Genomic DNA, 12,889 nt, shown 5'->3' with positions numbered 1-12,889 from the left:
ATATTTATTAAGTAACCCATTAACCCATGGTGTCTGGGATATTACCCCATGTTTGGGGCATTAGCCACATTACAGGTATCTTAAAATCTGCAGTAAGTGGGACACTTCTCCTCAAGGTAAGCAGTAGTGTATATATTGATTCCCCATATAACAAAATAGCGAGTTATGGTATTGAGATATTATTTTATCTGTTACAGATATAATCTGAAATTTAGAAGAGAAAATGATGCAGAAAAGGCAAGAAGGAAGGCAGCACACCATACTGAGATCCAGTCTCAACCACCCACAGTGCTGGAAGTTGAGTCAGAGTCCTTTTATCCTTCAGGCCTGAGCTACCCAACACGACCACCCTGGAAGAAGAACATGTCAAAGCAGGAGCTGGACATGAATGAGAACAGACATTTCAGAATCTTTTGTCAAAATCTGGACCAACAATTTAGCAGGGATGACATGAGCCTATATGAACTGAACCTGGAGACCTGGCGGCAGCTGTGGAGGGTCACAGAGATGGCTGATATTCTTCTGATCATTGTTGATGCTCGCTTTCCAGTGAGTATACTATAATGGTTACTACTGGTAATCTTCTTCATGAGTGTAGAGGTGAGAGTCATACCTCCATTTTAATGGAACTAGAACAATTTGCATGTACAGTGTATTCCTGAAAAATTGTTCAGGATAGGTTCCAAGACCCCCTCTCCCTAAAGAAAGAAAAGTAGAATCCATGCATATTTTATCCCATGCCGGTACTTTAATGCAGTACCAAGATTTTACTAACTTCATGAGCTGGAAAATGCTTCATATTTGTATCATTTACAAAGGCTCCAACATGCTTGCATGCATCAGCCATGGTTACCTAGTGGTAGCTCTTCATGCCTCTTGATCTTTAGCCACCTCCATGTTCAGTCCCATATTCTTGAGGTCACATGCTATGATCTCGTCCCAGGTCTTTTTTTGGTCTTCCTCTCACAACCCGTTCCTCGATGTTCACACCTCTCACCTTCCTCGTCCAGCTGTCATCCTCCATCCTCTCAACATGCCCAAACCATCCCAATTTACGCCTCCTGATCACAGTACCAGTACATTGAAGTCCCGTCCTTCCTTTCAGTTTTTTTATCGCAATCCAAGCCCCCTCAGGCCTCACAGTCAAGGGTGCACTGCACATCCAGCTAATCATAGCCATTTCTGTACATTTGAGCCTTAGAATATGCTCCTCCTTTGCTACCCATGTCTCAGTACCACACTGTATTACACTCCTAATACTTGCTACATACAGTAAACTCAGTTATCTGGCGTAATTCAGCCAAGCTCTACACCAGTTAAAGTGAAATGCCGTATACAGTATTTCATATCTGGCGCAACATTTGGCTTTGAGCTTGATATTGTGATTCTGTTTGTCTCGATCCTCAATTCTAAAACATTACCATGAGTAAAAGATGAAAACTAAGCATATAAAATAATACAGTAATGATACAGGACAGTAATATAGTATAAAATGTACTATTGTATGACAAAAACTGAGCATATAAAACAATACAGTAATGATGCAGTACAGTAATACTGTACATAGTGCACTGTTGTATGATGAAAATGAAGCATATAAAACAATATAATTATGATACAGTACAGTAATACAGTACATAGTTTACTGTTGTATGACGAAAAAAATATATAAACCAATACAGTGATGATACAGTACAGTAATGCTGTACATAGTGTACTATTGTATGATGAAAACTAAGCATGTAAAACAATACATGAATGATACAGTACAGTAATACTGTGCAGTGCATAGTGTACTATTGTATGAACTCACCAAGTGTTGGCATCAGTGGAGGGTAGAGTAACACACCGTGCAGTACAGTACACTTAATCCCATGTGGTCTAATGGCGAATGTCTTCCTCAAAGATTACTTCAGCTCCACCACCTCAGGCTCAATCAGGGTTCACACTCGCACTCGTAAACAGTACTGCATTCACACACACAATAGACCACTAGAGCATGAGCACAATAAACAGTTCAGCAGTGTGTACAGTACCTCAAACATAGGAGCATAGGATACCACAGAGTAAGTAACAGCACCAGGGTTGTGCAACCACATGGTCAGGAAATGCTAGCGCACAGGCACGTCTTCACTGTACGACACCCACGGGCAAGAATGAGAGTATGGGACTATTCTCAGGGCGCTGGGTGTGCCGCACCCGCGACGGATTCTGATTGGCTAGCGTGTAGAGGGCATTTTCATTGGCTCCCGAGTTTGGGGATTTTCCCTGGCACCAGGTGGCAACCACTTACGAGCAGGATGAAATTCCACAGCACCAGATATTGCACTGGACCACCAGTTACATCTGCTTTGGAGCCGGATGTTGCATAATTTTTTTGGATATTGCTTTAATAGAGCCAGGATAGCTGTGCCGGATATTGCATTCGGTCAGATAATGTGAAAACAAATAAGTGAGTTTACTGTCAAGGATACCATAGCATGGAGGGAGAACCTTCCCAATGTTAGGAGAGGGAACAGCTCCCTGGACTTCCTCCAGCCACTCCTTACTCTAGCCACAGAGCTAACTCCAGCCCCACTTCCAGCACATAACATGCTCTCCAAGTAACAGAACTCCTCCACACACTCAAGAGGGTCTCCAGCAAGATTGGTCCTTTCACTCCTGTCAGTCTCTTCATGCTTTCCCTGACAAACCGCACACACAAAATCAGTATTATTTTGCAGCCAACCTCTGATATCAGCAGGCTCTTATCACAAGCACTGTATGATGCATGAAATGGAATTATTTACTACTCCCTTGTGGCAAACTGCACATGGCCATACTCTTTCTGCTTTTACATTACTGCAGAGAGAGTGGCCTTCTGCAGTTTGCCACAAGAGTGTGGGCAGCACATTTTATTTTTATATGAAAGTATTGCCTTTGTAAAAGCATAATTTGAAACTGTTTGTATTCCCAACTTGTGGTTTCTTGGTGTGCTTGGCAGAATGATTGGCTGTCAAACCTTTTCGCGACCATTTAATGTAGATGAAAATGTGTTGAGAAAATATAATAGTAACTTACATGGTTTGCAGTTGTGATGCTTAGCTTGGCGCTTTCTTTAATTAATAAATGTAAAAAGTTGGACATAAAACAAAGCTTTAAGAATTGTCACAGGATGCTTTGAGACCACAGGTAAAGAACAGCTACATCAAGAAACAAAAACAAAGCTTTAAGAATAATCAAAGGATGCTTTGAGATTACAGGTAAAGAACACCTACATCAAGATGCAAAAATATGTGGGACTTTTGCTGTGTGACTAACTGGTTATGGACCCCTTGTGTGAAAATTGTAAATCATAAAACTTTAATGCATAGACTGGGAAAATTCAGCTGTTTCTTTTGTTCCTGACTAGATAAACTTTAATGCATAGACTTTTGGGAACAGTTCAGCAGTTTCTACTGTTCGTAACTAGCTACTGTCATGCAGCATTTTATACCTCCTTGTACCTAACCACAGACTAATTTGTAGCACTTTGAGGCATATAATAGATGGTATTGCAAAAGATTTCATAATGGTATATGCACTATTGTACAGATACTGTACTGAAACAGTAATGGCTATTGGGGATTTATCTGAGCAGAGGTGAGTGGTGGGCATAGGGTGGTGAGGAGGGAGAATGGTTGTGTGAGGCTTCCATGGCTCTGCACGACTTCATCAGGGGAGTCTTCAAAATCAGCAGAAAACGTATCAGTTACTGGACACATCGACTTGCTTTTCCCTTGCAGATTTCTGGGGTTTAGCAGCAAAAAAACAAGTGATCAGGGTCTGGTGTTTGGACTGCTTACTCAGCTCATCCCATTTTCTACAAGTCAGAATTAATTACACGTGATCTAGTGCTGCTGTTGATGGCAAAATTCACATATAACGAGAAGTTAGGATACTACAGATTCAATTCCTTTAAGTTGAACCTAATTCCTTGCAGTCCAACCTGGCAGTTGATAGGAGAATTTACTTGGAAGGGGAAGTTTAGTTATTTTGTGGTTGTTGTGGGAACAGAGAACTTCAGAAATTTTAGCACATACATAATGAGACCTCACAGTATTTCTAGCCAAGGATTGTGTGAATATGAGGGGCACATGGTTGATTATTTTAGTTCAAAAGGTACCTCCCACACTTGTAATTTTATGTTGTTTATTACCCCCTCTATTTAGAAACAAATACTGAACAAATTCCTAACACTACACAGGAGTTCCTTCATAATATTCCTCCTGCCCTAAGTACTGCACAGTCTGTGACTTAAGTTCACTTTAGTTCATATATTATCTCCTCTGCTTTTTACTTTCATGTGGTAGCTAAGATTCCCAAGCTGATCTAGGCTTTGTACATTTCTTTGTCCATAGATGATTCTGTTTGATACACTGTAATACATCTAGGGGGAAAGTGACGATTAAGCCTGAGTGTGAAATATACTCATTGGAATAGTAAGTCAACTCTTGGCCCTGGCTGTATGTATCAGAATGATTCTCATATAATTTTGTTTGTGAAAAATGTGTTGGAGGATGATATGCTGCTGATATTTATGACAGGTAGCACAGTTCCCACCATACCTGTATGACCATCTGGTGGGGCAGGAAAAGAAGGGCATAGTGCTGGTGTTGAACAAATGTGATCTGGTGGGAGTAGAAGTTGTGGCAGCCTGGCATCATTACTTCACAGTCCACTACCCAGCCATCATCCTAGTGCCTTTCTCTTCATGGGAGGATCATTCACGGCGCTCACACAAACTCAAGATGGCCAAATATAGCTCTCTTAAGCTAGTGGAAGCCTGTCAGAGCCTGGTTGGGGATGCAGGTGAGATAATTGTACTGGGAGTTTAATATTATTTATCTGCCCTGTGAGGCTGTAAGCTAGGGGTCGGGAGTTACACGTGACTAACACCCAATGTCAGGAGCTTAGAGCATCACTGTTACCCTGGCCTGCAGGAACTTTTGTACCCTGTACTTGTTTTATGGTTATATTGATCAAACATGACAAACCAAGATATTTTCCATTTAAAAATAAGTAAAATGAGAGAGAGAGAGGGATTAAATGCTTTTGCAGCTGTGACCCATGAAACGCAACTTGTCTCATAGTGGCGTAGCTAAAATTGTGCTTGCATTGCTTTCTTTTGGAGGATTTAAATTAAACTTATTATTATTCTGAGCATGATAGGTCAGGAGTAGACCTACATTACCATGAGTTCCATTGAGTGACTGAATTCTGCTTTTACTTATAAGGTATTTGATAGTTATATAGAAAATATGATAATATTTGTGGTTTGATATGACAATCCAAATACAGCATCAGAAGTTGCCAGCTATTTGTATGGAAGGGAGAGGGCGAGGGGCATCATGTAAACCTGTCAAACTTTTCCTCATTTTCTAGACATCCTGTGCATTCATACTAACTACTCTATTCTGGATGAGTCTCGTAACCCACAGAAAGCTTGAAATTACCCCCGATGGGGTAATTTACCATACTCCTAATTGCCTACCCCTGCTGTAAGCAAATCAAGAAGGATGGAATGAATGTAAATTGCATGTATGATTTATTTGTTTTTAGTCAGATGCTGAATTACAGAGGTAATGTTTGTAACTGGTGACAGAGGCTGGTCCTTATTTATAATAAAAAAATCACATGGTAATGCATTCATCATCTCATCATTCCACTTTAGTCAACTTACAAATAAGGGCATATCTAAAATCTGTATGTCCATGAATTTAGTATTTCTTCTCCCTCATTTCCAGTCAGTGGATCATTACCAGCCTCTGATTTATGGTACAACAGACTATTGAAATACATTACTGGTGTACTTCATTCAGGACTAATTGATGCAATCAACTTTCTAACTAACCATTGCTATATCGTAATCCCTGTAAGACCTGGACACCCAAATCCAAGACATTTTGGGCTTAGGCCTTCGGAAACTAATAATGGCCGAAAAACGTAAAAGAGCAATAAAAAATCCGACATGTTTTCAACCGTACTTTGAACTTGGCATGCGGTGCCAAACAGCTGTGTTTTTGCGCATAGTAGAACACCCCCCTGCATCCTCCCCTTCTCAGTTCCCGCCTAACTACCGTCATGACTAGATGCTCATCGCCATGGCTGCCTCACATGCTTGTTTTTGTGAATAAACAGTGAATAAACTGCAATACCACGCCACTAGACCACATGAGAATTTACAGTGTTGTGCGGTTTTAAAAAGAAATTATAATTCAGAGTGCAAACTGGCATGTTGCAACTGACATGGTGCAAGTAAGAACAGAATGTGCACTGTTAAACAGTTATGATTCACAGTGCAAAGGATTAAGTGCAGCACAACACTGGATTACTGTACGTGCTTCAAGAGCATTTTCACCAATGTCAGAGCCTTCAAGGAAGCAGGTTAATTTTCTTGATGGCCACGGGCGTGTTGTAAGTACCCTGTACACTGCTAAATATTTTCCATACTCACTTCTAATTCCTCATTGTCTGGTTCTTTTTCCTTTATTTCATGCTTTCTGTCCCTTATTTGTTTGAATAGGGTCTTAAATAGGTGCTGTGCATGTCTGGTAGGGAGTTATTTAGGTGGCTTTTAGAGTTATGCTAGATTAGGGTCCATAAGTACTTGTCCAGGAGGCATTATCCCAAGTCCTGGGCAAACCCAAGTTGCGGACATGCCTTTAGCACTATTAGTCGGGTCTTGGAGGGATTACTGTACATTTAAACTTGGATAATAGGCCATATCAAAGTAAATTTGAAATTTACTGACACTTATTACATCATGTGATTTACTGTCTATCTGTCCGTCTTTAGCTAGCAGCCTTAATCGTGCAAGGGGTGGCCACAGACAATTGCCTCCATGTCACTGTGTCCTCTGCCATTTATCTACCCTCCCTCCAGCTCACATCCCTCTCTGTTTGGGTTATCTTTCACTCCATCCCCCCATCTCATCCTTGGTTTCCTTTTCTCCTCTCCACCTCATGTACACCCTTTTAGTCAACCCCTCATTCTCCATCCTCCCCACGTGGCCAGACCATTACAGAGTATCTCTCCTAACACTTTCAGTCACATCCACATCAATGATACAATGCTCCTTCATTTCTTTAGTCGTCTGTCTGTCTGTCTGTCTGTCTGTCTGTCCGTCCATGTAACCCCACATGCTCCTTTCGGTTAACTCATTTCCACTGCTCTCATGCTTTTGTCCATCCAGTAGTCTCATTTTACTCATCTTCTTTGACTGTACTGTAGTTTATGTTATTTTCTTTCCCTGCTTTGCTTTACCTGGCACTTCTTACTCACACGTGCTTCTTTAATATACTGCGTTATGTACTATATCTTGAAACTACTAGCTAGGGTTTTCTGTGTCTGTCATATAGACATTTACTGATACCTTTATTAATGTATCCAATTCATCATCATCATCATCATCATCTAATCTTGAGTTGTCCCATGAGGAGCATAGGAGCCCAGGAAGGCAAGTTAGTCCTGACATTTAAGATGAGAGTGACCAGCCTCACTCATCCCTGAGTGGCATTGCATGAGCAGTAAACCCTAACCACTCCTTGGACATAAATCTGCACAGGCTTAATGCAATTGGAGTATCTTAACTACCCACTAAACCATTCATTACTTTATTTCTGTATTGCATAGATTAAGAACGAAACAGTTATGCCTACATTGCAGATAAGAATGAGATCATGTGTGGAGAGAAAATGAATGGATGGCATTCATGCCTCCCATGTTTTCTTAACCCGTTAACTGCTCATGGCGGTTTTTTGGAGGTGTCCATGGTGCGCAGACATTGGGGTAAAAATGAAATTTTCCAAAGGCCAAATTTTGTCGTAGGAATTGAGAGAACACATGCCAGAGTATATAGTAACGAAATATTAGCTCAATATTTACCTTAGTAAAGCCATGGATGAACATCAAAGTGTCAGATTCCCTATTGGAATGTATGGTTTTCGTTTTCTTTTTCGGTTTCGGTTTTGAAGGCTCAAACATTCTTGCATGGGTCGGCCTTGGTCACCATGGCACTATATTCGAAATTACCTGTACAGCCAGGGCTGTATTGAGCAGTCGCACTTGGAACAGCCCAGGCTGTATAGAGCAGTTAACGGGTTAATATTTCAGCTGATTTCACTGTTGCTGATTGTCTAATTTTGAACATTTTACATATTCATATCATAATTCATACAGTAGTACTGTAGTTTGACTGCTTATAAGAAGATTAAGTCCAGTTGTTTGGTCATTATTTCAAAACATTGGTGTATGGGTGTGAACTTGGTGTGGCATGAAAACAGGAGTAAGAGCACTGAAAACGAGGTTATTTTGAAGAATGTATATGGAGTGCTTAATATAAAAAATAACTGATTCACGAAAGATGTAGGGTAAGGAAGTTTGTTGACAGTAGGGTTGGAGAGAGTGTACTTAGAAGGTATGATTACCTAGAGAGATTGGGGGAAAATTAGTTTGTGAAAAGAGTGTATGTGATTGAATTTGAAGGTAGATGGAGGCATGTTAAAATAGGTTGAAGGTATATAGATACTTTAAATGAGTGTATGAGGAAGTAGGGTTTGGAGATCAACGAAACTGGCGAACTGCTGGGGTTGAGTTGGTTGGATGAGCTGTATAAGAAGGATGACTAAGGTGGTATAAGAGACAACTAAAAGGAATATGAATAGAGAGATGGAAACATGTTCGTATTGATGTCGAGATGTGGCAGCTCAGCTACCCAGTACTGACAGTGCAAGGAGCCTCCCACTTCATATGGTTTAGAAGTGTGGGAGTTTTTACTTGAGAAATCCTGTTGCCTTTGATGTGTGTCCCCATTGAGATCAAAGAGCCATATTGTAGATCTCCTTACCTCAAGTAATTGTGGCAAAATAAGTTTAGGTGACGTTAATGTGTATTGATATATTTTCGTTTTTCCACAGTGAACTTGCAGTCATGGCGATCTAAAATAGAAGAGGAGGGAATCATGTCAGGTGAAGAGTGTGAGGAATGTGATGCAGAGGAGAGTGTAAACTTGGAGGTCCCTTCTACTCGCCCTTACTATCATCAAAAGTTCAAGGATGGTGTCCTTACCATAGGCACTATAGGACATCCAAATGTTGGCAAATCATCCCTCATAAATGCACTTTTGGGCAAGAAGGTGAGTCATAATGTTGCTGTCATACTTTTAGTACACAGGTGACCTTAAACAGTTTCAAATTATGGTGGTAATAATGGTAGGAAAGAAACAGTGTAGTGCCAGAAATTGTGACATTGACAGAAGTGAAGAACACTGAATTGGTTGAGGTATCGGAAGGAATGAGGTGCTGATGAGGTGTATGCAGAGATGATTAACTGTCATGGAGAGAGTTAATGTAAACAAACGTAAAGTTACGGTGTTTGAGAGGAATGAAGTCACAGAATGCACAGTGAGGTTGGATGGTGAGGATATGGAGAATGTGAGTGCATTCAAAAACTTGAGTGGTGTGATGAGTAAGGATGGAACTTTTGGGGAAGAAGTGCTTGAAAGGGTATAGCAGGGAAGGAAGGTTGTTGGTTCCCTGAAAGCAGTGATGAGAAATAGGGAGGTGAGTATGGAAGTTAAGAAGTCACTGCATGATAGTATTGTGATCCCTACCCTGATGTATGGAAGCGAGGCATGGACCTTGCTAGAGGGGAACAAGTCAAGAGTGAGAGCATTGGAAATGAGTTACCGGAGAGGAGCATGTGGAGTGACATGGAAGGACAGGTTGACGAATGAAGAAGTGATGGAACGTTGTGGGATGGATGTGGATGTGGTTGAGAAAATTAGGAGAAATATACTGAGGTGGTTTGGACATATGGAGAGAATGGAGAATGAAAGACTGACTAAGAGGGTGTATGTAGGTGAGGTGGAGGGAGGGAGAGGGAGGGGAAGACCCAGGATGAGGTGGAGGGATGGAGTTGAGAGGTATATGAGGGAGGAGAGAGTAGTCAAATGGTGGGTGACAGAGCAACTTGGAGGCGTTTTGTTTGAGGCCACCCTTTGCGGGATTAGGACGTTGGGCTGTAGTTAGATAGACAGAATAATAATGGGTTATCTGATTGTTGTGGTGTTTCAGGTTGTGAGTGTGAGCAAGACTCCTGGTCACACCAAACACTTCCAGACCATCTTTCTTACCAAGACTGTCAAGCTTTGTGACTGTCCTGGCCTGGTTTTTCCATCTACTGTCTCAAGACCTCTGCAGGTACAGTACTTGTACATCTCATCTGTGATTTGTATAAATTCATTATGGTGTTCTTTACATTTTAGAAGCTTTGTGAAGAAAGGTAGCTAGTACTATAAAAGCAAAAACCCATCTGTATGATAATATTTTCAGTTTTAATCAGGCTGCCATTAATCATATGTAATAAACCTAAAGACAACCGCTGGCTGTGAAGGGATTAATGGAAGCTACATCTAATTTGAGTGGAAGATATTAGCATCCATCATTCACACACATGTAGTGCTGTCTTCGGTGACTCTACACTGAATGAGAAGCCAAGTGGGTTCTTGTAACCCAGAAAAACATTTACAGTGTTGGTTGGTGACCATATAACTACAAATATGGTCAGTGGGTTAAGACGCTGCATTCAGATTTTGCCCTCATGAGTCTAAGACCTGGGAGTGGTTGGAGTTTATTAGCAATACTGTACAGTGAGTCCTCTATATACGAAAGGGATAGGGACCAAAAAAAACTTTCATAATGCGAAATTTCGTATATCGGAACGATTTTCCCCATTGAAATATACATAGAAAGGGGGGACGCATTCCAGGACCCCATTGGACCCCCCACTTAAACTTTACCCCTCCTATTTTGAAGTATGCAGTACTGTACACGTATACAGTACTATACTTTTGTACAGATATTAAAAAATAAAACATACAACTAATTACTGTAGTACTGTATTAGTACTGTAGTATTAGACGGTGCAAGGCCTAAAGCTTGCCCAATCTCCGAGACTCCCTGCCCCACCTCGTGGCATCTTATTATTTCCAATTTCCTTTCAAGAGTGAGAGTACGATGCTGTTTCTTCCTTGCAGCTTGTTACCCAGATGCTAGAGATGATGCAGGGCGCTTGGGAGGCATGGTGAAAATGCGAAAAGGTGAAGAACAGCGAAAAACAGCGTAACATACAATGAAACTGAGAGGAGAGGACAGATGTGACTCGACTGAGAAGCACGCAAAAATGTGTTTGCCAGAGATTGGTTAGTTCGTTTTCTCACTGCAAGCGAGCACGGTGCTGTGCAGTGCCCCCATTTTGAATTTTTTGTATTTCCTCTTGTATTGCTTTTCGTACCATTGAAACAGAGGCTTTTCGTATTGTGGAATTTGTCCTACATTCATCATTTTCGTACCATTGAAAATTCGTACATCGAGTTTCTGTATACCGAGGACTCACTGTACTCACATAATGTCATTCAGGGGCAAGCATTTACCACATTCACCCTTGCCTTAAATTTGGGACTGAGTAACCAAGCCTTGGACTGCTGTGCCACTGATGGGGTAGTAAAGGATTAGATGATGGATGGATGAATGACAAAGACATACTGAATGACAAAAACTTTAATGATGTTGATCCAGGATATCAATAGATTTCTTTTATTCCATGTGCAGGTCATAATGGGAAGCTATCCAATATCCCAGGTGCGAGACCCAGTAAGTGTTGTACAGTACATTGCTGCAAGGATTGATATTCCTACCATATTAAAATTACAGCATCCCAATGATTCTGATGATGATGACACCACACCAAAATGGACTGCGTATTTTATTTGTGAAGGTAAGATAATGTTCATCCGAAAGCACTAATTTCTCCCCTCGTAATAGCCCAAATGAGAGACCGGGCGATCAAACACCCCTTAACCACCACCCCTGCCCCAACCCTAGTGTAAGCATTGTTGAATAGATGTGGAACAGCTAAAGCTTGTGATGTTACAGTGTGTCATTGTTTTTATAGACAATCAGAGCCAGTAGGAGTAAGTATATAAAGTTATTTAGTGTGTAAGACTGCTGTTACCCACAACGTATGAGAGAGGCGCGAAAATGAAAGAAGACCTGCAATGTATTATGTCATATTGTCTCTATACTTAAATCCTATATTATAATGTTACAAGTAAGTATAGTATAGTAAACAGCATCTGTTCAGAGACATGCCTTTTCTCATCCATTCTTGCTCGCACCTCCACCACCCTTCTCTCTGGGTTCCTGTCTTCACCAAACGTCTCTCTCCCCCTCTCGTCCCCCACTCCCCCCCCTTTGTTAACCAACATAAACTAAGGTAATGATGAAATGATCTGTAATGTATTGATAATATTTATATTATCATACACCTCTATATTAAGCACCAACAGATCAATAACATAAAATACTTCTGTATACCTGCCAACTACTTCATCTTGTTGTAAGCTGTTACGTGACATACTCAGTGCAAGTTAGACCTTGTGTTACAAGGATGTATCGTTGTTTATTGTTAACACAGGTTGTGTGGTTTTGGACATCCATTAATTCATATTAACGTGGCAATTTAAGCCGTACTTTATAAATATGTAAGGTTTATGTTCCTGTCATTATTGGATGAACGAAACGAATTAGGGATCGGCTCTGACGAACCACAGACTTTCTGCTTTCATGATAATATTCTGTCTTCTTGTCACAACAGTGACACAGTATCACTGTGTATGTGATTATCCCACATTCAGTCATACACATAATGACACTGTGTCGCTGTTCCAACATGAGCACAGAATACTGTATTTTCGTTAAAGTAGTGAGTTTGTGTTTCGTCAGAGCTGATCCCTGATTCGTTTCGTTCATCCATTAATGACAGGAACGTAAATCTTATACAGTAGAACCTCTTTGGTCCGGACCCCTTT

The 12,889-nt window shown here is 40.8% G+C and overlaps 1 protein-coding gene across 1 annotated transcript in view; it reads left to right on the top strand.

Annotated features, from left to right (window-relative positions):
- Nucleotides 1-12,889, top strand: part of Ns4 (Nucleostemin 4) — a 53,850-nt gene that overhangs the window by 25,868 nt on the left and 15,093 nt on the right. The window contains exons 4-8 of the mRNA XM_080268687.1: nucleotides 198-549; nucleotides 4,566-4,830; nucleotides 8,937-9,154; nucleotides 10,095-10,220; nucleotides 11,631-11,796. Coding sequence (XP_080124813.1) covers nucleotides 198-549; nucleotides 4,566-4,830; nucleotides 8,937-9,154; nucleotides 10,095-10,220; nucleotides 11,631-11,796 — 1,127 coding nt within the window. The remainder of the gene's footprint in view (nucleotides 1-197; nucleotides 550-4,565; nucleotides 4,831-8,936; nucleotides 9,155-10,094; nucleotides 10,221-11,630; nucleotides 11,797-12,889) is intronic.

Source organism: Coenobita brevimanus, chromosome 29, assembly GCF_032717465.1.
Source record: "Coenobita brevimanus isolate Jiangsu-jjx chromosome 29, ASM3271746v2, whole genome shotgun sequence".
Taxonomy (NCBI): Eukaryota; Metazoa; Arthropoda; class Malacostraca; order Decapoda; family Coenobitidae; genus Coenobita; species Coenobita brevimanus.
This window is presented reverse-complemented; position numbering and strand designations above follow the sequence as displayed.